General features: G+C 49.0%; 9 protein-coding genes and 2 non-coding genes across 11 annotated transcripts; 5 read left to right on the top strand and 6 right to left on the bottom strand.

Annotated features, from left to right (window-relative positions):
• Nucleotides 1-2,325: 2,325 nt before the first annotated feature.
• On the top strand, nt 2,326-4,482 carry BO85DRAFT_447960 (cytochrome P450). The gene is made up of 5 exons (XM_025659821.1): nt 2,326-2,891; nt 2,956-3,147; nt 3,225-3,559; nt 3,630-4,167; nt 4,218-4,482. The coding sequence occupies exons 1-5, from the start codon at nt 2,474-2,476 to the stop codon at nt 4,406-4,408; spliced, it is 1,674 nt and encodes a 557-aa protein (XP_025516888.1). The 5' UTR covers nt 2,326-2,473; the 3' UTR covers nt 4,409-4,482.
• Nucleotides 4,483-4,556: 74 nt separating this feature from the next.
• On the bottom strand, nt 4,557-5,273 carry BO85DRAFT_486581 (F-box protein; the record flags this gene model as incomplete). Its single annotated transcript, XM_025663398.1, has 1 exon — nt 4,557-5,273. One exon carries the CDS (start codon nt 5,271-5,273, stop codon nt 4,557-4,559), a length of 717 nt encoding a protein of 238 aa, XP_025516887.1.
• Nucleotides 5,274-6,233: 960 nt separating this feature from the next.
• BO85DRAFT_259026 (aminophospholipid-translocating P4-type ATPase DRS2) lies at nt 6,234-10,913 on the top strand. The gene is made up of 3 exons (XM_025655009.1): nt 6,234-9,333; nt 9,382-9,685; nt 9,749-10,913. The coding sequence occupies exons 1-3, from the start codon at nt 6,410-6,412 to the stop codon at nt 10,595-10,597; spliced, it is 4,077 nt and encodes a 1,358-aa protein (XP_025516886.1). The 5' UTR covers nt 6,234-6,409; the 3' UTR covers nt 10,598-10,913.
• A 315-nt stretch (nt 10,914-11,228) lies between these two features.
• BO85DRAFT_368383 (type-X family DNA polymerase) lies at nt 11,229-13,259 on the bottom strand (the record flags this gene model as incomplete). Its single annotated transcript, XM_025655865.1, has 1 exon — nt 11,229-13,259. One exon carries the CDS (start codon nt 13,257-13,259, stop codon nt 11,229-11,231), a length of 2,031 nt encoding a protein of 676 aa, XP_025516885.1.
• Nucleotides 13,260-14,622: 1,363 nt separating this feature from the next.
• BO85DRAFT_258927 (chitin deacetylase) lies at nt 14,623-16,043 on the top strand. Its single transcript, XM_025655008.1, has 3 exons — nt 14,623-15,195; nt 15,254-15,618; nt 15,689-16,043. Exons 1-3 carry the CDS (start codon nt 14,903-14,905, stop codon nt 15,748-15,750), a joined length of 720 nt encoding a protein of 239 aa, XP_025516884.1. The 5' UTR covers nt 14,623-14,902; the 3' UTR covers nt 15,751-16,043.
• Nucleotides 16,044-16,335: 292 nt separating this feature from the next.
• Nucleotides 16,336-18,087, bottom strand: BO85DRAFT_486577 (HoxN/HupN/NixA family nickel/cobalt transporter; the record flags this gene model as incomplete). The annotated part of the gene is made up of 7 exons (XM_025663397.1): nt 16,336-16,931; nt 16,986-17,131; nt 17,183-17,461; nt 17,512-17,597; nt 17,650-17,722; nt 17,781-17,791; nt 17,860-18,087. 7 exons carry the CDS (start codon nt 18,085-18,087, stop codon nt 16,336-16,338), a joined length of 1,419 nt encoding a protein of 472 aa, XP_025516883.1.
• A 1,302-nt stretch (nt 18,088-19,389) lies between these two features.
• Nucleotides 19,390-20,524, bottom strand: BO85DRAFT_417939 (uncharacterized protein; the record flags this gene model as incomplete). The annotated part of the gene is made up of 2 exons (XM_025657789.1): nt 19,666-20,524; nt 19,390-19,623 (listed from the first exon to the last, which is right to left on the bottom strand). The coding sequence occupies exons 1-2, from the start codon at nt 20,389-20,391 to the stop codon at nt 19,390-19,392; spliced, it is 960 nt and encodes a 319-aa protein (XP_025516882.1). The 5' UTR covers nt 20,392-20,524.
• A 484-nt stretch (nt 20,525-21,008) lies between these two features.
• BO85DRAFT_258865 (uncharacterized protein) lies at nt 21,009-21,516 on the bottom strand. Its single transcript, XM_025655007.1, has one exon. It carries the CDS (start codon nt 21,408-21,410, stop codon nt 21,138-21,140), a length of 273 nt encoding a protein of 90 aa, XP_025516881.1. The 5' UTR covers nt 21,411-21,516; the 3' UTR covers nt 21,009-21,137.
• A 1,332-nt stretch (nt 21,517-22,848) lies between these two features.
• Nucleotides 22,849-23,457, top strand: BO85DRAFT_369120 (uncharacterized protein; the record flags this gene model as incomplete). The annotated part of the gene is made up of 1 exon (XM_025655902.1): nt 22,849-23,457. One exon carries the CDS (start codon nt 22,849-22,851, stop codon nt 23,455-23,457), a length of 609 nt encoding a protein of 202 aa, XP_025516880.1.
• Nucleotides 23,458-23,721: 264 nt separating this feature from the next.
• Nucleotides 23,722-23,795, bottom strand: BO85DRAFT_t109. The gene has a single exon. It is a non-coding gene; the product is annotated as a tRNA-Val (tRNA).
• A 730-nt stretch (nt 23,796-24,525) lies between these two features.
• Nucleotides 24,526-24,599, top strand: BO85DRAFT_t120. Its single transcript has one exon. It is a non-coding gene; the product is annotated as a tRNA-Val (tRNA).
• The last annotated feature ends 269 nt before the right edge of the window (nt 24,600-24,868 follow it).

Below are 24,868 nucleotides of genomic sequence, written 5' to 3'. Positions count from 1 at the left end.
TCGTCAAGGAGTACATTAACATGTGTGAAGTAGTCGCCATGGTAAACGGACGCGAGTAACCAACTACCTGTTGGCATTGTATTAATACTATGCAGTGACCAGTCACCTCGCTCAACTCGAGTTGAGGGCCCAATGAAGCGGGCTAAATTGGCAAGTTGTACTGTCTGGTTCATCCCACGGCAAATAGAGAGATTGTCCCGACAAGGATACTTTGAAGTCACCACGACTCCATCTTCGGCTGTGTCGGGGAGTGTATTGAAAAATATCAAATCATCCACGGGCTGTGACTGACTAGAGAGAATTACTATCAGTATAAATCTCTATTGTACTCTACATGGGGCCTACCTGGGATCTTCTGCGGCTCTAATGACATGTTATCACAGAGGTCGACTGTGTTACTAATAAATCAGTTGATAATCATTCTTCAGGTAGCCTGGCTTCGCAACAATATACCTGGTTACAGTCGTGACTAATGATACTCACTCTGACTTAAAAGCGGGTAGACTCGGTAGGTGGTGCACAGGCCATGTTATTTATTCTGCTGGAATAGCTTGAGTATTCGCGGGACCAGAGGCCAATCTTAATTAGCTCAGTTAGTGAGAATATAGGATAAGGATCATAGAGCACATACGCAGCTGGGGGAATAGCAGGCGGTCTTAGCATGGTTGATGGAACACTTATCTCATCAGTCACCATATTGCAGGAAAGAATCGCCCATAGCTAGCTTGTCAGGACGACCAATTATCTGCCACAGTAACTCCGCTCCCCGCTGACAGATTTACTGACTCGTTCTCCCAGACTCAAGAGTAAAGGGAAGGTTGTTATGGGATAAGAGATAACTTTAAGAAATAAGAGATAATAAAGAGACATAACACAAGACATAGCAAAAAATAATTTAACAACTCTTATTCATTTTCTCAGACTTAAGATTAAAGAGAAGATTTATTATGGGATGAGAAATAACTGGAAGAATTAAGAGATGACGAAGAGATACAAGTAGTCACCAGAGATTCTAAGCCACGTATGTGTTAAGATCTTATCCACTATAGCCAGGCATCACCCGATCCTTCATCACCTGTGGGTGGTCTTCGACTACCATCTCTGACACCAAACCACCATCATCTTGAGATCTAGATCCTAAATCACCTTTGTAGGTCGCTTGGCGACACATTAGACTGTGTTCTAATCCAACTCTATCCAATCCTATTCTATTCTATTCAATTCAAATCATATTCTTATACCTGACCGAGCCCGCAATAGATGATGCCAGCCATGCAGGCGCTTCACTGTGAGGAATCTGTGCCGGGGGTGTGGAGAACTTACAGTTCAAGAACAGTCATCGGAGCAACTTGAGATCAAGAGACAATTAGCGGTGACTGTCATATTTCACAGAGATAAAGGAACGTTTACATCGCGGGTTTCTGATTCCTGGTTTAAAGAAGCTGTAAATAAGTCCTGCAGCCTTCCCATACAAGAAACGAGACAATGCGACGATGATTGGTCAGACTTTACACAAATATATCCTATATGGATGGGTTTCGAAAAGGCAATCATTTTAAACTATGCAATGTTCTATTTTGAATAAAATGGGTGTCAATCGGCCAAGCCAGATTGGGGAAAGGAAATGAAAACCCTACGGTATACGGGGTCTTGACGCATAGCTACACCCTCCTTTTTGTCTGCATGCGCGGTAAGGGCTATGTTAGAAAAGACTCGGCGCTAATAATCAGAAAGAAATCTTAGTGGAGGGGGGAAGAAATGCTTGGACCACCCTCGTTTCTCTTTTAGCCCGTTGCATGCGCATCGGTCTCTCCGAAGAATACGGTGTCGTGATGACGAGATAGAAGGACATCTACACATTGGTATAAAGCTCAACCTTATATATCAGCGATATGATTGGGGGCCAAGAAGTGGAGGAGTGTATTAGCATCTATTCTTACTTAGAATGAAAGATTGCATCTACGAAGTATGCTATAACTATTTTGTAGTGTTAAGTCCCGTCGTAGATGTTTAGCTTCTATTATTTTCTGAATCAAAGAGATAGAATACCAAGTACTAATATGCTAGGAATTGACGAATGCTTATCGTGGCTATCAACGACTATATTGTATTGCGTCATGCAATCAGCTAGCGTGGCTACGTACGATCATATTATTGCTGGACTTGAGTTACTAGCTCTATCACTGCAATACAGATTGGACGAAGCATTAGCATGGATTTATGCTAGTTGGCACAGGGTTGGGGGCCTAACCATTAGTTTTGTCGATCAGATGACAGAGCATCGGCTGCAAACAGACATGCCAGCACGTCCGCATCCACGGCTCACTCTACGTTTATTTATTACCCTCTACATTTATTAACAGGTGCCCCACCCTGTTTCAATGTCAGTGGAAACATCTCCATGCACTTTAACATACAGAAATAGATTATGAGCACAATGCAACTCTCTCCATCTATTGTCTCGTTGGCAGACATGCGGGCTGTGTTGGAATCGGATCTGCTCAGTCTGGCTGCTTCTGCCGCGGGGTTTGGGCTGCTCTCGCACGTCAGTCTCTTTCGCACCAGCTTCCCGGTCGAAGACTATCTCTTCGTACTATTTACAATCTATGTGATCGCGGTGCTATTGACCGCATATGCGTACATAGCCTTGACGCAATTCTCGGTCGCTCAGGCTCTTCTTAGAGTGGTACTCATCGCATCCGCGTTCAACACGGGTCTTATCTCCAGTATTGGCATCTATCGATTATTCTTCCATCGCCTGCATCACTTTCCAGGTCCAGTGGGTGCCAAGTTATCCCGCTTCTATAATGCCTACTTGGCAGGCAAAGATCTCCAATACAATGTGGAGATCGCAAGACTTCATCACGAATATGGCGATTTTGTTCGAACCGGTAATCCTGTGCTAGTTACTTATCCACCTTCTCGTCCAGGTTGTAATGTATTCCGCGTTTATAGGTCCACGTGAGGTCTGCATTGTGCGAAAGTCCGCCATACCTTTGCTCTTTGGGCCACAGTCTAAATGCAGCAAGTCAACATGGTATGCCCATATCTCAACAAACCCCAAGTACTGCTCTGTGCATCACACTCGTGATCATGATGACCACAGAATGCGAAGAAAGGCGTGGGACCGGGGCTTCAACGTAAAATGTATGTTAGCTTGATAAAGCTCTCTCTCTATCATCTCCATTAACCCAATGACTGATCCCATCATCTCGTTCGTTCAGCTCTCGGAATATATGAGCCCCGGGTCAAAAGCAAGGCTGATCTACTTGCCGCCCATATAGCAAAGAACTTGGGCCAACCTATCGATGTGACGGCTTGGACAATGTTTCTTAGCTTTGATATAATGGGAGACGTCGGGTTTGGCAAAGATTTCCATAACCTGACCACCGGTGTGGAGCATCCAGCGATCAAAGGAGTTCATGACCATATGGCCGCCGGTGCTACTCTATTGCAGGTCCCGTGGTTCCTCTACATACTCTGCCGTATCCCTGGTGCCGTTTCTAGCTACAGAAGCTTTTTCAAGTGGTGTGCTGATGAAATTGAAAGGAAGCAGAAGGTATGCAATTCTTATCGTGAAAACCTAATGATGATATCTGATGATTGTGTCGTATAATGCTATCCTACAGACTTGGGATGCAAACTCCTATCCCGAAGATGTCGTTTCATGGCTTCTCAAAGCATACGTGGAGAAAAGTGCTTCTGCTGCTCCTTCTCGCCTGGCCCTGAATGAGGACTCACGGGCAGTCATTATTGCGGGAAGTGAGACCACAGCCACCACCTTGGCGACCGTCTTGTACTATTTGGCTAGGCATCAATCTGTGCTGGCCAAGCTCCAGCGGAAACTGGACGAGGCTATGCCGGGCGGAGCAGATGACTGGAGTTATGATAAGGTCAAGGATATCTCGTTCATTGATGACATTATCAATGAAACCCTTCGCCTGCGTCCGGCTGTTATGACAGGGGGCTATCGTGTCACGCCAGCCGAAGGACTTCAGGTCGATGAAGTCCATATTCCAGGAGACACCATTGTTTTCGTGCCTGTTCAGCAAATTCAGACTGACGAAAGGTACTACGAGGAGGCTAAGGAATTCATTCCGGAGCGATGGAGTGAGAAGAGACACGAGATGAAGACCGACGGTGCCCCCTTCATTCCTTTCCTGACAGGTGAGCGATGGTTTTCCCTTGTGGTTTACCCAGATTGACATTGGAAGCAGGCCCTTATATCTGTCCCGGGAAGAACCTGGCCATGATTAGTCTGCGGACCAGCATATCGACCATAGCCCAGCAGTACAACTTCTCATTTGCGCCTGGCGAGACGGGAGAGGCATTTGAAACGGGAGCACTGGATACTTTTACTACGAGTTTGCCTCCTTTACAGCTTGCATTCCAACGTCGTGAGATGTGATTGTCAAAATGTCGTGGCATCCGTGTCTTATAGAGTTCTTTAGCAAATCAAAACATGCCTTATAGCAATACGCACAATCTTCCCACATCCAAGCAGCTATAGGCTATAGGCTATACTCATCACAGATAAATTCATGGCGGCGGATGCTCTAGGCAACATAAACTCCAAGCTCGTTTCCTAGCCATAGCTCTAGGTCACTATTTAAAGGCCCGTGACCATAAGGCTCTCCAGTTACTCCCAGGATTTCATGACAATATATCACAAATGCGCAGGATGGCAGATGACAGGAAGTTACGCGTGCACGCATATACCCCAATCTTTTTTCGTACAGATCAATGAGGTCGCGCTCATAAAACGAGCGAAGATCTCGCCCAGGAATTAGGGATAGCCTCGAGATCTCCGAGTATAGATACTCCAACCTCGTAAACTTGTCTTCCTCCTTGAACCAACACGCTGAGCCTCGTGGAGCCCTGTAAGACTTCTCGTATTCAAAAACTCCCATTAACGAAACTGGCGGCTGCCGGAGTAGCATTTGTCTCCAGCTTGCTTCTTCTCGGAGGAACACTTTCTCTATATGTGAATCAAGTTGAGGAAAATAGAGATTGGACGCTTTCTTTCGCCAGAATTCGTGCCATATATAGGAAAGCAGTGGGTTATCCTCGACCATATCCCTTGCCCTTGGCTCGGTCGGGAACGCATTGGTCGCTGGTTTGAAGAACAATAAGGTCTGGAGAGAGCTGGAGTCTTTGATGAGGGTGTGCCATGCACGACAGACCCTTTGAGCAGATACGAGCAAACTGCGCATGTCCAGCTGTAGAAGAATCATCTCCAAAAGTTCAGGGATGCAGATTTTCTGGGCGGCCATACTTGCGTTTTCCGTTTGAGAAGTAACTGAAGTAGATTCTATGGTAGTAGCCATATCCTGTGGAATGTAGATACGAATGGAAAGATTTAGTAGAAGCAAAAGCTGGTAGGTAGTCATTCCCTCCTAGTTGCGTGTCTAACTCATATCGATGGGCTCATGATAAGGTACAAATGATGACATTGTAACCAGATAGAGAACTACCATGGAATGCTAAGCATGAGGCTGAATAGCATTATATGGATGTGTTCGTCCGTAACAAGTATAGAGGAACCATGGTGATGATCACGTTAGAGACCAAAAACAACATCTAGTCTAATAATAGGCATGCGCTGCTTACCGGGATCGTGGCGCAGCTTTGGATGCTCATGTTGTGGGTACTTGCGAGTTGCTTTGAATTGACTTGCAGATGAGCCAAGCCACGAGAACATGTGACATGGATGTCAGATTCTCTGCATGTTGTGCATAGTATCAAGGATATCTCCTCATTAGAAATCCATGCAGTCAAGCACTTTGTTTTGTAGATGGAGACCATGAGACGCCTCACGTGTCATCACGATGTAACGGTATTACGATAATACTCCATGCCGCCATTCCCAATTCGGAATTACTAACCCGATCTGGCAGCCCCGTGACAAGCAGGCCATTTCTCTTGGAAGGAACTGAACAACAACCAACTGCCGAGAGGAAGCTCTCTTTTCCAATGGTGGACATGGACGGCTCTTTTGGTTGATCTCGCTATATTAATCTGAAACTGTTTCAGAGGGTGGGCACCAGCTAGCTCTCATTCCAGTCTGGCGCGGGCAAACCCACCCTGTCTTAACGGGGTATGGATCGAACAAGACAAAGAATCGTGTCGGCCCAGCCACTGGCGGTGATCCAACGCTAACTCTGATTAGCCTCGACGCCTTTGCGCGGCATCTGGCTTAACCTCCAGGCAGTCAGAATTTCTCCTCACCACCCCCCATCCCCAACTTTCGCACCTTCCTCGTCGCTTACTATCGACTCTCGAGTATTCCGCTTGATACCTCCTCGTGCTCCGACCGCGTTACAAGTCCACAGTCTTCGGTGATCCTCTCTCCTGTCTCGTCCCGGCCAATCAATGCTCCAGGGGCATCTGTTTGTCCGCCTTCAGCGTCATGGCCAGCGGTAGGCCCCCCGGCCCTCATCCAGCCGCTGGCCACAATGATGAACTGCTGCTGGATGAGTCGGCTCCCATGTACAATTCGGGACAACGCCCACCGGTCAACGATGACCACTTGTTGCGACAATACGACATTGACGACTCCGAAACTCCTCACCCGCGTCCCTCAGTTTCCTACGATCACTTCGTCGGCGGACAGGTGCCGCCGCAGTCCGGTGCTCATGCAATGCCCGCGCATCCCCCGACCCAAGCGGGGGTATACATGACCGATCCTTACTCCGGTGCCGACATGTCCCGCACCTACTCGCAAACCTCCGGGTTAAGCAACTACCACCGCTACTCCCTCGACGAGTTCGACGATGACCGGTCGATGCACGGATACTACGATCTCGACTACCAAGATGATAACCATTTACAACCCGATAGCCGCGTTCGGCAAGCAAAGGAAAGGAACAGCATACTGGGTCTGGGAGGCGGGTTGATGGGCAGAGCGAAGCACATGCTGGGCATGGGTGCTGAGTACTCGGAGATGGATCTGCCCCTGACGGAATCTGGAGCCAGAGCTGCGCGGGTGGACAGTGCAGATCCGGACGAAGGCGGCGCGGCCAGGGCTCCCAAAGCAAAGAAGAAGTCGGATTTCAAGTTTGGATTTGGCCGCAGAAAGGTCGACCCGTCTACGCTGGGTCCTCGCATGATCGTTCTGAACAATCCGCCTGCCAATGCTACGCACAAATACGTCGACAACCACGTTTCAACGGCCAAGTACAATGTCATTACCTTTATCCCGAAGTTCCTCTACGAACAATTCTCGAAATACGCCAACCTTTTCTTCCTCTTCACCGCCGTTCTCCAGCAGATTCCGAACGTGTCTCCGACGAACAGATATACTACGATTGCCCCGCTGTGTATTGTGTTAGCCGTATCGGCCATCAAGGAATTAGTTGAGGACTACAAGCGCAGGATGTCTGACAAAGGATTGAACAATTCGAAAACGCAGGTTCTGAAGGGGTCTCAGTTCCATGAGACCAAGTGGATCGATGTGGCTGTGGGAGATATTGTCCGGGTTGAGTCCGAACAACCATTCCCGGCTGATTTGGTTCTACTGGCGTCCTCGGAACCCGAGGGCTTGTGTTATATCGAGACCGCGAACCTGGACGGGGAAACGAACTTGAAGATTAAGCAGGCAATTCCGGAAACCGCGCATTTGGTCAGCCCCGCGGATCTCAGTCGCTTAAGTGGACGGGTTCGGTCCGAGCAGCCAAACAGCAGTCTGTACACCTACGAAGCAACTTTGACAATGCACGCCGGTGGAGGTGAAAAGGAATTGCCATTGGCGCCGGACCAGCTTCTCCTTCGAGGCGCCACCCTCAGGAACACTCCGTGGGTCCATGGCATTGTCGTTTTCACGGGTCACGAATCGAAGCTGATGCGGAACGCAACAGCAACTCCGATCAAGCGCACTGCGGTGGAACGCATGGTGAATGTTCAAATTCTCATGTTGGTTGGCATTCTAGTTTCACTGAGTGTCATCAGTTCCGTTGGTGACCTGATTGTTCGCCAAACTGAGGCTAGTAAGCTCACGTATTTGGACTACGGCTCTACCAATCCGGTCAAACAATTCGTTCTTGATATCTTTACCTATTGGGTTCTCTATTCGAACCTTGTCCCTATCTCGCTTTTCGTGACAATTGAAATCGTCAAGTATGCTCAAGCCTTCTTGATCAACTCCGATCTTGATATCTACTACGATAAGACAGATACACCGGCAACGTGCAGGACATCCTCGTTGGTTGAAGAGTTGGGCCAGATAGAGTACATCTTCTCCGATAAAACTGGTACACTTACTTGCAACATGATGGAGTTCAAGCAATGCACGATCTCGGGCATCCAGTACGGTGACGACATTCCCGAGGACCGGCAAGCCACCGTCGAGGACGGAATGGAGGTCGGAGTCCATAGCTTCAAGAAGTTGAGGGAGAACCTGCGCTCTCACCCTTCGAAAGATGCTATACATCATTTCCTCACTCTGCTCGCTACTTGTCACACGGTCATTCCGGAGAGATCTGAGAAAGAGCCAGGGAAGATCAAATATCAAGCCGCGTCTCCTGACGAAGGTGCACTTGTCGAAGGTGCTGCAACCCTGGGCTATGCCTTCTCCAATCGTAAGCCCCGGTCAGTGATTTTCACTTTTGACAACCAGGATTACGAATATGAACTTTTGGCGGTCTGCGAATTCAACTCTACGAGAAAGCGCATGTCGACAATCTTTCGCTGCCCTGATGGAAAAATCCGCATCTATACTAAGGGTGCGGATACTGTCATCCTTGAACGCCTGCACCCCGACAACCCAATGGTTGAAGCGACGTTGCAGCATCTGGAGGACTATGCATCGGATGGTCTTCGGACACTTTGCTTGGCTATGCGTGAAGTTCCCGAAGACGAATTCCAGCAGTGGTACCAGATCTACGACAAGGCTGCGACAACAGTTGGTGGAAACCGTGCCGACGAGCTGGATAAGGCTTCGGAGCTGATTGAGAAGGATTTCTATCTCCTGGGTGCCACAGCAATTGAAGATCGTCTGCAGGATGGAGTTCCGGACACTATCCATACCCTCCAGACGGCAGGAATCAAGATCTGGGTCTTGACTGGTGACAGACAAGAAACCGCCATCAACATTGGAATGTCGTGCAAGCTTATTTCCGAGGACATGACATTGTTGATTATCAATGAGGAGAGTGCGGAGGCAACTCGAGATAATTTGACCAAGAAGCTCCAGGCTGTTCAAAGTCAGGGGACCTCTGGTGAAATCGAAGCGCTAGCTCTGATCATTGATGGTCGATCATTGACGTTTGCCCTTGAAAAGGATATGGAGAAGCTGTTCCTGGACCTGGCTGTCATGTGTAAAGCTGTGGTCTGCTGGTAAGTTAACCTCGCTTCCGTAGGCGGGACTGAGCTAATGTTTTATAGCCGTGTTTCTCCCCTTCAAAAGGCCCTTGTCGTCAAGCTTGTTAAACGCCATCTTAAGTCTCTACTTCTCGCTATTGGAGATGGCGCAAACGACGTGTCCATGATTCAAGCCGCACACGTTGGTGTTGGTATCAGTGGTGTCGAAGGTCTACAAGCTGCTCGGTCTGCGGATGTTGCTATTGCACAGTTCCGGTATCTTCGCAAGCTTCTGCTTGTCCATGGTGCTTGGAACTACCACCGGATAAGTCGTGTCATTCTGTACTCGTTCTACAAGAACATTGCTCTTTATATGACGCAATTCTGGGTGAGTTTACCTTAGCTTGGGCGAAGCTGCTCGCCATCTTGTACTGCTACTGACAACCTCTAGTATTCCTTCCAAAATGCCTTCTCTGGTGAGGTTATCTACGAATCTTGGACACTTTCTTTCTACAACGTGTTCTTCACCGTTCTCCCTCCATTCGCAATGGGTATCTGTGACCAGTACATTTCCGCTCGACTGCTGGACCGCTATCCTCAACTGTACCAACTCGGACAGAAGGGTATGTTCTTCAGGCGACACAGTTTCTGGTCATGGGTTCTAAACGGCTTCTACCACTCCCTCCTGCTGTACGTCGTCTCGGAATTATTCTTCCTCTGGGACGGACCCACAGGAGATGGTAAAACTTCCGGCCACTGGGTGTGGGCCGAAGCAACCTACACCGCAGCACTAGCAACAGTGCTAGGCAAGGCGGCCTTGATTACCAACATCTGGACCAAATACACGTTCATCGCCATCCCAGGCTCGATGTTGCTCTGGCTCATCTTCCTCCCGGCCTACGGTTACGCAGCCCCAGCCATCGGCTTCTCCCAAGAATACTACGGCACGATTCCCCGTCTCTTCAAAGACCCCGTCTTCTACCTAATGGCCGTCATCCTCCCCTGCATCTGCCTACTCCGCGACTACGCCTGGAAATACGCCAAACGCATGTACTACCCGCAACACTACCACCACGTGCAAGAAATCCAGAAATACAACGTCCAGGACTACCGCCCCCGCATGGAACAATTCCAGAAGGCGATCCGCAAAGTCCGTCAAGTCCAACGTATGCGGAAACAGCGCGGCTACGCATTCAGTCAGGCCGACGAAGGTGGACAGATGAGAGTGGTGAATGCTTACGATACTACCCGGGGCAGAGGACGCTATGGTGAAATGACTAGCTCCAGGGCTCTGGTGTAATGAATGACTTGATTGACTTTACCTGATTGATTGATTGATCGATGGAAGCTTCTATGTTTCTTTATTATGTGTGTGTCTGTGTGTGTCTTTTGTATTTTCTTTTTTCCTTTTCTTTTCTCTTCTCTTCAATTATCTTTCGCTTCTCTGTAATTCTTTGAAGTGTTCCCGTCTCGTCTCATTGCATGAGTCTCCATCCTTGTATTAGTTGCATTTTCTGGCGATGAAATGAAGTCTCCCTTTTTCCTCTTGGAATGGATGGATGTGGTTTGGTCCGTTTTCTTGTGTCCTTTTCCTCTTCTCTTCCTTTATATTACCTACCTACCTACCTACCTAACCAACTACATCAATGAGACAACCTGAATCAATTCTGGCGGTTATATACGTGGCTTTTTCTATCCTTCTTACCTCCCAGCGTTCTACTAGTATGCAGATATAGTCATCCGGTCAGGTATCCAGCTACATACTGCTTACCTTTCTAGCTGAACGACCTCACGAATCAAATCTCAACTTAATGATACACAACTTCTCTAGCCACTCCACATCAATTTACCAAACAATTCACGTGTAGTAATCCAGAATATAAACCAATATATATAATATCCACTCCCAAAAGCAAAAAGAGATAGTTAAATTACCTGGTACACCTCTCCTCGGGCCTCCTCCAACCCACCCCCAACCCCTCCATAACCAACCTCTCCCTCTCCTCCCACGTCTCCCCATCAGCCTCAAGATCAATAACCTGTCCGCCCGACGTCCTCTCCCTAACCCCACTCGAATCAAACTTCCACCCATGCGCCTTCTTCACATACCGCCGTAGATCTCTTTCGAAGGTCTTATCGCCTGACCAGCCGAGAACGGCACACCCGACTGTTCGCCAGGGGGAGATGATAATGTCTACTCTGCGGTGGGGGTTTGGGTTTCGTTTACTCTTTGCGTAGTGTTCTTCTTCTTGAGGGGTTTTTGTTTCCGGTTGGTTCGTATTGTCGTCGAAGTGGGGGTCCTGCCATACGACGAGGGCTTTATCTAATGTGTCGAAGTTCTTGCCCGTGCTGTCGGCGTTGCTTGCACGGTAGGGGAGGGTTTGTTGGTCGCGGTTAGAGGTCATTAAGTGCAGGGCTAGGGTGTGGGTAATCCAGCCAGAGGATTCCAGGCTGGCGACTACGTCGACGACCAGGTTCTTGGTTAGGGATTCGTCTGGGTGGGTGAGGATGAGGTCGACGTCGCCGCAGAGGGGTTTTCCGCGACGGTAGCCGCCTACGATTATACATTGGATGCCTTTCTCTTCGTTGTCGAAGGAGGTTGGACGGACGAGGTTGGCGTGTTGGGTTACTGTTGTGGCAATTTGTTCGACTTCGGGGCGGGGGATGCCGGTTAGAAACTCGTCATAGTATTTTAGGCCGATTTGTTGGACGCGCGTGAGGCTGTTCCAGCCGTGTTCGATGATGTCGTCTAGGTCTGTCCAGTGGCGGTAGTAGTAGAATTCGCGCGCGGTTTTGGCGCCGACGCCCCAAATATTGTAGAAGTTGTTGAGGATCTGGAGGGTTGGGTCGGTGTCTAGGAGGGTAGCGGCTGAGAGGGTGCCCGTTGGGCTTTGTTGGTATTCGTAGAAGAGGTTGGCGATTTTGGTGTCGCAGCCTGGGAGGGTGAGGATCTCAGAGGGGCGGCGGAATTCGTGCGGGTAGGCTGCTATCGCTGCGATGGACGTGCTGTAGGCGCGGACCCCGATTTCGTCGAGTGTTAATTCGCGGATTTGTCTGATTTTGATAAGCTGGTTGATGAAGCCTTCGTTTGGAGGGTGGGGGGGGGTGGAGCGCAGGCAGGCGTAGAGAACGTGCTCCTTCACCCAGTCTGGGGCTGGGGGAAGGGATTCGGTTTCTTCGTTCTCCGAGGTGGTGGTTCGGTATAGTTTGGGCGGGTTGTGAGTAGAATCGTGAGTACGCGCATGGTGGTATACGGTCGGTGGCTTTGGTGGCGGTCGTAATGCGGCATCTTGCCTAGCTCGTTGGAGGATATCGCTCCCTAGGGAGGCTGGCTTTGAGGGCTCTACGGGGCGTGGAGCCCGTCGGGCGATGTAAATCGTATATGGATCGGTAGAAAGGAGCTCTTGCGCCTTGAGACATTGGTCCAGCCAGTCTAGTTTGACGACGCTGATGGTGTCTGCTTGTGCAACGGAGGATGACACGGAAGACGCGTCAGACGGATTTGAAACGGTTGACTCCGCGGCGGGGGAGTCAGTCTGTGTCCGATGGAGATGCCGCGAGGGGTCATGCCGACTTTTCATCCCATCTTCTTCGTCTTCTGTCTCCGTGCTGAGGTCGATAATGTCGGCCTGGTCTGCAGCCATTTTCGACTCGGCTGCATTGACACGACGCCGCTTCTTTGGGGGCTCAGATTTACTGATAGGTTCGGTCCATATTCCACGAGATCGTAGTTCTAAAGCTGCTCGCTTTCCTTGTCCGATTCTCCCGAGTACCAGTCTGGCTTCGGATATGTCGTAGGTCAGAGGTGCTTCTCGCTTAACCAGCTCCTCTTCTATGCTGTGAAGCGATTCCAGACTGAGATGGGTGGGGAGCACAAAGATAGGCGGGCAGTTTAGAAAGCTGGGACCAGATTCCCCTGCATCATCATCCTGCGTAGGGGAGCTTGCTGTAGTTTCGGACATGGCCAAGCTATATATTCATTGTGATTGGGTTCAACGAGATTCATATGTAAATGAAGTGTAAGAAGCCCCAACGTAAGGCTTCTGTATAGGTCACTTCCAGATTATATCGTATATATAGATCCCTAGAGATAAGATAGTGATTTTAAGTAAAATCATCAGGGCGTCTAGCTTGCGACAGTGCTAGATGTGTCTCGTGGCCGAAGACCCGGCTGGATAGTTAGTTGCTGGATAGTGGCATAGGACGACGGCTTTCGAGTCAAGTAGGCACTCCGATCGGTCGTCGTGAAAATCAAACACGAGAGTACCAGGATCTTATCAATTAGGATAGATCATCATTCTTGCCGTGGTTGGTGCGCGTTGTCTAAAGCAAAAGGAAGAATGGAATGCGAATCTTGCGTCGTGATGGCTGACGTCAGTCACCTTCGTATTTCTATTGATGCCTGAGGCATTACACCGCACCCCCCATCTAAGGTTACCCGATAGGGAAGTCACTATGCACACTCACCCCAACTTCTGATCACGGTCATATGGATTAACTTCAACTCTCTGCCCTGGGTCTCATCATATGCATTATTAGACACATACGCGTAACCAGTCTTGTGCATAAGCTTATTGCACGGATTTATGCCAAGGAAAGCAGCACAATTGTCACACACGGTTTCTAAGGGGCCACAGATAGCCTGAGTCATTTCGTTCGTGTCATTAGTATGTCTGTATGTCAAAAGAATTTACAAATCGGCATATCTTTTCAAATACGATCTCATGACCTCGGACGTTTTCTCCATGTTCGGATCATGAATACTAGGGTATCTGCGAGGTGCTATCAACAGACGAGGATGGCGGGACTCAACTGTGTTTTGAAATTGAACCAGGCACAGACCTCAGAAGTGCGTGCTACAGGGGTATGCTTTTATCATGGAAAACTGACTTTAGTTGATAAATGACTTCTCCTAGTTCCTATCATTGATTGCTAGACAAATGTTCGCTATGGTATGTGAAGTGAAGATAGCAAAGCATTGGCATGTAACATGGATGCGAGAATATCTGACAATCTCAATAGATCAACTCTACAAGAGCCTGTAGACACCCAGTGAGTATACTATCTGTGTAACATACCATGTCGTGCCTAGTCATCTTTAGAATTGGACTCCCAGCTGCTCAGCCTCATTTACTTCTAGTCAGGGGTCACGACAAATAACCCTTCGATTGACAGTGCAACAATCTGTCGTGAGAACCCAGCCCCTCGCTTGACTTTCGCACCCCTGGGTCCATTTTAAAGTTTGTCATTGAAGCCCTATGACTAGACAAACAAATTCTGTGTATTCGGGCTTCTTGCGCCTTGGGACGGGGTTGAGCATCTGGCTATACACCCATTCCAATATGGCCTATGAAGGAGCGGGCCGTCATCAAAACAACAGAAACGGAATAGCACTTTAGTAGAGTGCTCAGGCCCTCCATCATGAACGATATATACCCGAGTCGCAGGCGAGACTCAGAGGGTATTATCCAAGTCCTTGTCTGCTTTGTAGGCCGGGTACCATTGACGATAAACCAACCCAGCCCCTCTTACTGAGCACATCTGGCACTTAATAGCACTATAGCTACATTATAGGTTGCCTTCCATCACCGACATAGTCTTCATCATGTTCAAGTCCCTCGCATTGATCGCTCTGGCAGCAATCAGCCCCAGCGCATTATGTGCCCCTATCACCAGCAGGGACATCCCATTCGGGCAGGTCATTACCACATGCACCACCCCCAACACCATTGCGTTGACCTTCGATGATGGCCCATCATCATACACCCCCCAACTGCTCGACCTTCTCAGCGAATACAAAGTCCGAGCTACCTTTTTCGTCCTCGGCGAAGCCAGTCAGGCAAACCCCCAGATTATCCAGCGCATAAGACAGGAGGGACATCAAGTTGGCTCCCATACGTATGCAGCCCCAACTACACTCCCCCCACACACACAAGCTAAAAACTACATCATACAGCTACGACCACACCAGCCTCCCCACACTAAGCTACGACCAAATCGTCCAAGAAATGACCAGTCTTGAGTCCGTGCTTCAAAGCTCCATGGGCAATATTCCAACCTACATGCGTCCCCCTTACTTCGACGTCAATGACTTGACCCTCCAGGTTATGAAGGATCTCGGCTACCATGTTATCACAGCCAGTATTGACACCAAGGACTATAACCACAACAGCCCTGACCTGATCAATCAGAGTTATGACAAGTTCGTCACTGAGCTCAACAATGGTGGTAATCTTTGTTTGGCCCATGATACTAAGGAACAGACGGTGGTTACCTTGGCGAAGATGATGCTCGATGAGACGAAGTCGAGGGGTTTGACAGGTATTTTCCCATTTTCTCTTCATACATAAAAAAGAACTTGGGATGAATAAGGACCGCTAATATTTGGTAGTGACCACTGTTGGTGACTGCCTCGGTGACCCAGAGGCGTCGTGGTACCGTTCCAGCCGATAGAGGTTTAGGTTTCATGGCGTGGCTGGTTCGGTCCCTGAGTCGAATGCGAATGCGCATGCGAGTGCTTCCGGTTATGGCTGGCGAGGATGGGTTTTGGTAGCTGTGGTGGTGTATGTTTCTGGGTTGTGGCTATCGGAGCTCTGTTCTCCATGCTCAGAGCTTGATTATTGGTCCTTGAGTGCTGCTAGTTAGTCCGTGGAGGATGAATAGCTTGTCGACGAGATGAGTTGCAAGAGGCTAAGCTTGGTTTTGAATGGTTGTGTACTGGTTGTCCGGGTTATACACGAAGGGTCACATGATTATAAGGCTATCTTAGAAGTTAATCACAGAAGAGACTTGGTTTAGTTGCTTAGCAGTCATCCCTGACCGAGGACATTCATTTGACTAGTATTTCCATTTTCCAAATATGTATTAAATGCTATCAGAAACGCATAACTTTTTAACTCTATCAACCCATAGAGCATATAAATCCACCGGTATATAATCGTAAAATGCATGTCAATCGCATACTCATATCTCATTACCCCCTCAACCTTCCCCAAGCACCAACAACACACCCCTTTCTTCCCTTCAACACCCCCCTCATTACCGCGCAGGCCCCCCACCAACCGGCTCCACCGTAACAGCCGCATCCCCCTTCCCCGTAGCCCCATAATTAACAGCAGCAGCCCCATCTCTCCCCTCATCCAGAATCGGCGTATCAGGGGCATTAGTCGTAGACGGTTCTTCATCCCGGTACCCCTCGACATCAGTAACAAAGGTCTTTCCATGTCTCCGGGCAATCCATCTCCTCCAGGGCTTGTAAACAACCACACTGAGGCCGCCGATGATGATGAAGAGTCCACAGATACCGCCGCCAATGGCGTCGTAGTAGTCTCCTGCTACTTGGACTCCGTCCCAGAATTTACCGGTGGGGTTAGCGACGTTCAGGACGAGAGTGAGGAGTTGGATCACGCCGATGACGATGGCGACCATCACTGTTAGGCAGGTTAGGACGATGGAGTAGTACAGGAATGCTACTGGGTCGCGGTGGTTCTTGGATGGTTCGACCTCGGTGTCTTCGCCCATGAGGGGCGCGTCGGAAGAGGTGTCGCTCTTTGGGGGGAGGAAGTTGGCGGAGGGTTGGACGTAGAGGGAGAGCATTAGGGCTCCGTCGGTGGTGTCGAGGAGACACATTCCCGCTGGTATGTTGTTAGAAAAGTTGATGTGTTAGAAAGAGGATATTAGAAACTTACCTGTGAATAGGACCGGGAAGATCAGGATAACCCAAAAGTTAGTGCCCTTGGCAGCTTCGACAGACGAGATGCCAAGAAGGGCGATTTCAGATGATGTGTCAAAGCCAAGGCCGAACAAGATTCCAAGCGGATACATTTTCCAAGGTCTGAGCGAGGTTAGTACTCTTACTTGGCAATAGGTGGAGTGGAGTCTTTACCTGTCAATAAGCTTGAACATGCGCTTGAGCACGGAGAATAGCACACCACCACCCTCGATCTTCCACACTTCATCTTCTTGGCCTTCGGGTAGATCCAAGACCTTTTGCATTTGCTTGTATAATTTGAACAAGATGTAGGCATTCATAAGACCCAGTAGGATCAGGAAAGCGGCACTAACTGAAGTGCCGATGATACCGCCAATGGTGCTGAAACTGTCGAATCTTGATGAGATAGCCGCAGCAGTGGCTGCGACTACGATGGACGTGATGATAACAATGCTGATGTTTGTTAGCTTGAAGAAGCGTGTCTTGAAAAGGGAGGAACTCACGTGGAATGGCCGAGAGAGAAGAAGGTGCCTACAGTGACGGGCTTTTGGCCCGTCGCCAGTAATCTTCTAGTCATCAAATCGATTGCCTACACGGTACTTGTTAATAATTATTCCCTGGAGTGGATATGGGGTAATTACCGAGATATGATCCGCATCGAATGCGTGTCTCAATCCGAGAGTATAAGATAGTACGGCATTAGACACCAGGGACCTGGAGTGACTTAGTAAGATGATGCTAGCTCTGTGAGTACAGCTTTCAGGTGACATACGGGTAATAGCGCTAGAAAAATGTTAGCTTGTGGCTTAGATATGATTTCAGTCGAGAGGGCAAGAAGGGGATACACATACCAACACAATTGCGGCGGCAATCCACACCACAACGTTAATGAACGCAATAAACAGAATAATGGCGATGGCAGGCAAAGGAACCTTCTTCAGTCCCGGCAACCGACGATGCGATCGCTCAGCCTGCCTGACGAACTTCTTGATATTCCATTTGCTACCTGCAACATCGGTTTGGCCATTTCCCTCCGAGACATGGCTTGGGTTAGGACTGGGAGGGGTCGAGTCCCGCATGGTTGATAGATAACAGCCACAGGGACTCCCGCGACAAGTGCTTTAATATGTTTATTCCTGAGAGATACCCCTTCCAGCAGTCCGCAGTTGAAATGGAATCGAGTGGCTGAATAGGATGATTTATCTGGATAAGATTTGTTGTCCGTGGGTTGGAGCGTGCCGTGGGGAATGTCAAGGCTTTTGGGGGTGCGGGAGGGGAAAAGAAAACCTGATAAGGCTCACATGCGATAAAGTATAAGAGAATTTAGACGGTCGAATTATCAATGCCAACCAAGCAGTGGATCCGGCTTGACGAACTGAGGACCAGAGGAGAAGGATTACTTATGCAAAGCCCATTTGGCGAGTTCTTGCAGTGGAGCTCCTTGCAGTCCCACAGGGTCCTGTTGGAGTTGTTCACTAGCAGTTAGTTCCTTGCTCGGGTGGTGTAGTACCGGGGACGCCCGGGGTGTCTTACTTTGGAGAAGGCTGTACGCAATACACTCTTCTATGTCTATTATAGAAACGATGAAAAGAAACAAACAAACCACAGATAACAATATATCGAGGATCTCTGTGAGATTGTGCCCACAATGATGGATGCAAGCCTGAATCTTCTGGTCTGCTCGGCTCTGGAGACAACTGCCACGTGACGTGCCCGCATCTGAAGGCGGAGGACGCCGACCAGCAGCTGCTGCATCTCCGACTTCATCTTCTAGTCTACTCCCCCAGTGCAACACTGCAACTTCCCCTCACTTTACGTACTGGAAACTCAATCATGCGAAGATAGTACTTTCATTTCATGCAGGTCTATTGTACACGTCTCATTCCCTGTGAGCCCAACTTCTCATCTCAAGTCCGATTCACCTGATCATTCATTTCGAAAGGATCGGTCGGGACGATAGATCCGTTTGCGGGTGAGCATTCAACCTTCCGAATATTTTCGTGCTCGCGGGTGGTTTCTTCTCTCTAGGATCCACCCGCCTTGCGGTGGTCCCTGCGCCTAGTTGGCCGGTTTGCCGACATCGCTCGGATAGCTCCACTCAGCCAGCCATGGCTGTCGGCGGAATTCCGCTCAACGGTGGAGTGTTCCTGCCAGTCCGAGAACGGTCCTGCACGGGAGATTAGCTTAGGTTCGGAAATTAATATACTAAACGTGCAGGTATTCTTACCCTTTAGACTCGGGATACTATTTCAGACTGCTCCGATGCGCAGATGGCTCGGGTTTGGAGGGCCCCTCTGATCATGACCATGGCCATGATGGTGCTGGGGGTGTTGGTGGTATAGCATTTGCTCGACATAGTGTCAAGCAATCAATGATGCTGTTCACGCAGCAGCCATAACAGTTGGTGATGGTGTCCACTTGGTAACAGTGGACTTGCCCAAAGGAAAGTCCGTACGGAGCATGTTCCATTCATTTCGAGTGATAGGAGTCACATCAGATGCAGACAATGGTGTCTTGGGCCCGCGCTTGGTTGGCAAGTTGTATCTTGTTGGCGGAGGGTTTTGGCGACGAGCTGCCCGGGTCGCACGTAGTGGTGACTTCCGGGGACGCTCCACCTTCACCCGGGGTGGCACATTGGTCTTGGCAGGAGGTGCAACATCGGCCTTCGCAGGAGGTGGGATAATAATTCCTTCCTGCTTGTATTGCTTTCTGAAGGCATCCGCCACCTGAGATAACAGCATATCAGGCACATCCAGCTGCTCGTAGACACGGTGGAAGAAGGCCCTGCTGAAGGGTCGACCATGGAAGTCATTGATGGTACGGTGGAGGAGCTGCGCGCAGGATGAGATGTAAGATTCTTCGGGCGGTGTTCCCCGATGGGAAAGGATGCACAGCCGGCGCTTCAGGGTATAGATGCGGTCCACGTTCAGCAGTGTCAGACCCTCTCTGCTGAAGATCACTTCATTCTGCATGATCGATTGTTGGATCAGGTAGTCGTGGGCCTGGCGCTCGTGCTGGCTCCGGTTCAAGGCATCAGTCCAGCTGTGGCCTAAAGAGAACTTGCTGGCTCCCTTGGCTACCGTGCGGAACACGATCCGCCATGCTGCCTCATCCAGAGGAGTAATGGGGATGACGATGAGATCGGATGGTTGGCCGGTGGGGTAGGGCTTTCCGCGACCGACAAGCAGAGTAACGTGCATCATCCTCTGCTCCAGCTTGGAAGAAACGTATTCAAGGGCAGGAATAATGGAAGGAGTCAAGGTCTCGGAGTCAAAGTTGAATTCAGGTGATAATGGGGAGGAGATCATATCGCCCTTGAGGCTCCGTGTGGGTGAGTTCGGCACATACACGCCGGTTGGGCGAGGTAAACGCATGACACCCATGTTGGTATGTATAAGACGATCACTGCAATAGTGATGACCAGAATAAGAAAAAAAATTAAGAGTCAAAAGCACTTCAACTCCAATTACTGGAAGTTGTGCGTGAGAGAAAACGAAAAAGAGCTTTGTTGTACTGGGGAGATCGTGAGCAATAAATCTTCATCAGTCCCCAGTTGGACACTAAAGGAGGGGAAGGGAAGCCCGGCGATAGAGACGCCAAATCCCTCACCAACGCTCCACAGAGTAATGCTGCAGCAACCCCTCTCTGGACTATTTTGGGAATTCTAAGGATAGTAAATCCCCGGCTCCGTGAAGCACGAGGGCCAGTCATTGCCATCCAACCTGGATCCGGGGGAGCGGCACCCAATGGGTCGGGCGATATAAATAACCTTAAGCGCCGGGCGTGCCGTGTGATGGGCTCGTGCATGGCCCTTATGCAGGTTGAGCACAGAACACGCCAAACACTGGAATCTGACTGGTGGACGGATTGATTTTAGCGTCGATTAATATCACTAGTAGCCAGAGTCCGGATCACTTCTTTCTCTTTGGACCCCATCAATACCACCCCAAGGCTGAACTGGACTTTCACCAACGGTTGTGACAGTGATAGCCTTACCGGTCCAACGGCAGTACCACCTCTTCCAACAGAAGTATACCAAGAGTGCCCTTGCACCAACACCGGCTGCAGAAGTCGCCCTCCTTTGGACACGACAATTTGATCCAAACTGGTCAGCCAACACTCCATGCGATTACCAGGACACCCCGCTCCGACGCGCCATAAAATGCCGAATGGTGCAGTGCACGCTCAGCTGGCCCCCACCTGATAAGACTTTGCAGGAACTATTGATTTCCTGCAGCTGCACAGCGCTAACCTCCCATTTGTGAGAGGCGGGCTTCCAGAATGGCGTGGTCATAGTTCCATTACCCCGCCTAAGGCTGTCGATAAGTGTGATATGGCTCTGGGCTGGATTGGACGGGATTGTGCCATGTGTGCTTGCTGTCATGGGAGGATTCACGAGCATGTCTACCACCGTGTGGGACTCTTAGCCGACGGACGTGACGAAAATTGATGGCCTTGCATCGGAGCACTCGGGTCCTTCCTCGATTCCACATGGCCTGTGGATTTACCGCCGAGCGGGATGAGGGATTTGGCTTGTGCATTAGGTAGTCAATAGTTCTATCTCGCCTGCATGGTCGTACGTGGCGGTTGTCGTGAATGGGATACTCCGTACTATGGGGTCGTTATCACACTTATTTGCGAATGTGGCGTGCTGGTATTCGAAAGTTGGGATTCTTTATCGAGATCCTTTGTTTCCCTCGGAAACCCAGGCAATGTTGGTTGGCAGTTGCCATCTTCAATGCTGCGATACATTCAGCGGGGTTGTTGGAACTTCCGGGTCATTCCTAAATAGATGTAGTGATAAATTCCATCCCACGGCTCTCTTCACTCCAAGGTCATGTGAAGAACCACGCTAGTTCATATCTTGCAGACCCAACTTACACCCTCTTCTGTCCTCCTTCTTCATTCTTCGGTCTAAGCAAGATTCGCGGCGCACTTTGTTCTCTGCTCTTGTGCTATCTTCTTCCGCTACAACATAGCTGCACCTTTTTGGTGTATTCAGATATCCTTACTCCAATCTTCAGCTGTCTAGCCCATGTAAAAGGGCTCCCAGAAGCATGATAATAATGTGATTACATGCAGCGACACGCTTTGCACTTCCAGGGATCAACTTTATAAGATGGTCTACCATTCCAAGGTATCTAATACCTGACACCCTTTTCTAAGATACTTTTGGCACCTTGGAAGCTTCTTTGGAGCTCGCTCGCAGTACCAAATCTGGGAATTCCACCTTGATCTAGGATGAAATAAATTATCGCGATTAACCTACGGGGCAATACGAGTCATAAAACCTTTGGGTATTATCCTACTCAGTATGTCTGACAGACTCAAGTTTATGCTATACTCAACTCTTACAGGCATTGTCACTGTTTTTGCTGGATTATAGAGATCGGCAGGTGAGACAGATGACGTGAATATATGGCACAGAGTCGGCATTCCACTGTATGTTATTACATCAGTGGTTTTCCATTGTTAAGATCTTAACCAGTCATCTTGCTCAAAAGACTCATCGTCGGAAAGTGGTTGTGTTTGAATCATTTTCAGTCCATTGTTTTCGTTCTTTGTTGCGTGGCTACTTGCGGGTTCCTCCAAAATGAATCGATATCCTACTTTAGGTGCAAGCCACTTCATAGCGACAACTTCCTTCACATCCCCGCGATCTGCCTATACCATATGTTTTTGCTCACTTCAACCCAGACTTCCCCTCCCTAGCACCACATTATAAAAACCCTCAATGGACCCATTCCTTGAGTTGGCTCCTGCCTCCATTCTGCACATCTACCTCTACCCTATACTTGGATCATCTCACATCCTCATCTACCAACAAGTCACGCATCAAAATGGAAGCGTCAGAAGAAGCCTTTCAGGAGCTAGTCGAGTTCAATGAAGTGACATTCACATCCAATGAGACAGTAAATCGGATCGTTCGGATTCTCGTGTTCAACTACCTGGTTGAGCAAGAAGATGGTTTTTTCTATCCTTCATTGACCGATGACACCGGAGGTCTTAGAGAGTCTGACATCCAACGCGATAACCGGTCCGGCATCGTGCAAAGCGTTATGTATGCTTTGGGAATCATTGCTCGTGTTTCGGACCCTAAGGTCTTGGGGATTGGCTGGATAAATACCAGCGATCAGCTACTCCTAAGGGAAGCCCTGGAAGCCATGTCCAGGCCCGAGGATCTCGTGGATATCCGTGCATTCAAGATGTACCTAGAGCAAGAATGGTGCCTGGCTATCACTAGTAGGATTGAACATTGTGGCCAAAGCGGGGTCAGCCAAGAGGGCGGTGATAATGAGGGGGATAAGAAAGAGAAGATAAATTGGGGCAAACATTTTTTGGGTGAGCTCTATCCACTGGAGCTAACGCATCTGCAAAATGTTTTGAAAGGGTTCTTTCCAGCAGATAGCGAGAACGTTTGGGGGGCGCAGTATCAGCATGCTTTGTGAGCTTATAACAGGGAACTTGGGTCTTGTTTCGGCCCCATTTGGTTTCTCATGTTTCGCAACGTCAAAGTATCTTGTCTGAGTCAGTAATTCACTGTTGTGTTTACAATATAACAAGATTTATCTTTCGCGATCTCCGCGTATCCTTCGAGTACTATCGCCAAAAATGTACTCGCATAGATGAGAATAATCCACAGGATTTAGAAGATGTAAAGGTGGGCCGGAGGTGTAGTATAAGTGGGGCAAAAAAAAACCCTCCAAAAAAGATGACCAGACTGGGGCTCGATCCCAGGACCTTATCGGTGTTAACGATACGTGATAACCAACTACACCATCCGGCCAACTTGTTGAAAGCGCTTCATGATTTTGACTTTATCAGCGGCTATTCAATTGCCCCTGAAGGTGTCCTCCGCAATATCGGCTCCGCGCAAGCTATTTAGCCCAACCCACGTCTATGCTCGAATTCAATGCACCTATGGACAAGTACAGTCAAGCTTGGAGCCCATAAAGGTCGATTGTAAGAAGATAAGTATCTTAATCTCTCACCTATAGATGTGACCACGACTTCTTGATTGTGCCGCGTATCGGGATCTAACACTGGTGTCCTGTTTTGATGTAGGTCGGGTGCCCTACGAGTAGAAAAATAGCCAGCCTATCAATTGTGCAAATTTTTCTGGGGTTGTTAATAGCTGTTGGTGAACTTTTGTACCTATGGGTAGCCTTTACCAGACATAGTAGCTAAGTACATTTGTGTTGCCCTCATCGAGCACTCATGCCCTCGGATCCGTGTTGTACCTGTCTAGTATATATTCCAGCAGTTGACTAGTTACCGGCACAAGAAATTCCAGATCAACAGCATCGTTTAGTTTAGCGTAGGCTGTACGGGTTACCATATTGAAAAAGTTGACCATTACATATAAAAACTAAGAATTCATTTGTAAACAGCCGGAACTTCTGCTAAACACCCCAACCAAGCAGTCGTCCCTGCTTCATTTACTCCTCCTTGGATATTGCCAAAGAGCTTAAGTACAGGCTTCTGTAGCACAAATATGAGCAGTCTTTCAGCAAGTTGGCCGGATGGTGTAGTTGGTTATCACGTATCGTTAACACCGATAAGGTCCTGGGATCGAGCCCCAGTCTGGTCATCTTTTTTGGAGGGTTTTTTTTTTGCCCCACGTATGTTTAGTATCCCGTAAAGCATACAGTATCCACCCACACCCGCCTCGATAAGGCTACAACACCACTAACCTAATGATCATTGCCATCAGGAGAGCTTCTTGAGTGCTGCTTCCTAAGTGCCACATGTGATCATGTTGTAGTCGCTACCCCCCCCCGCCACAGGGTATTCGAACATCCAGCCATAGTTCACTACGCACCCTGTTGCCCAACGTAAGTAACCAGGTATCGACAAAGC

The sequence above is a fragment of the Aspergillus piperis genome, assembly GCF_003184755.1.
Source record: "Aspergillus piperis CBS 112811 unplaced genomic scaffold BO85scaffold_6, whole genome shotgun sequence".
NCBI classification, from domain to species: domain Eukaryota; kingdom Fungi; phylum Ascomycota; class Eurotiomycetes; order Eurotiales; family Aspergillaceae; genus Aspergillus; species Aspergillus piperis.
The sequence above is the reverse complement of the archived record's forward strand: the minus strand, read 5'-3'. Positions and strand labels throughout refer to the sequence as shown.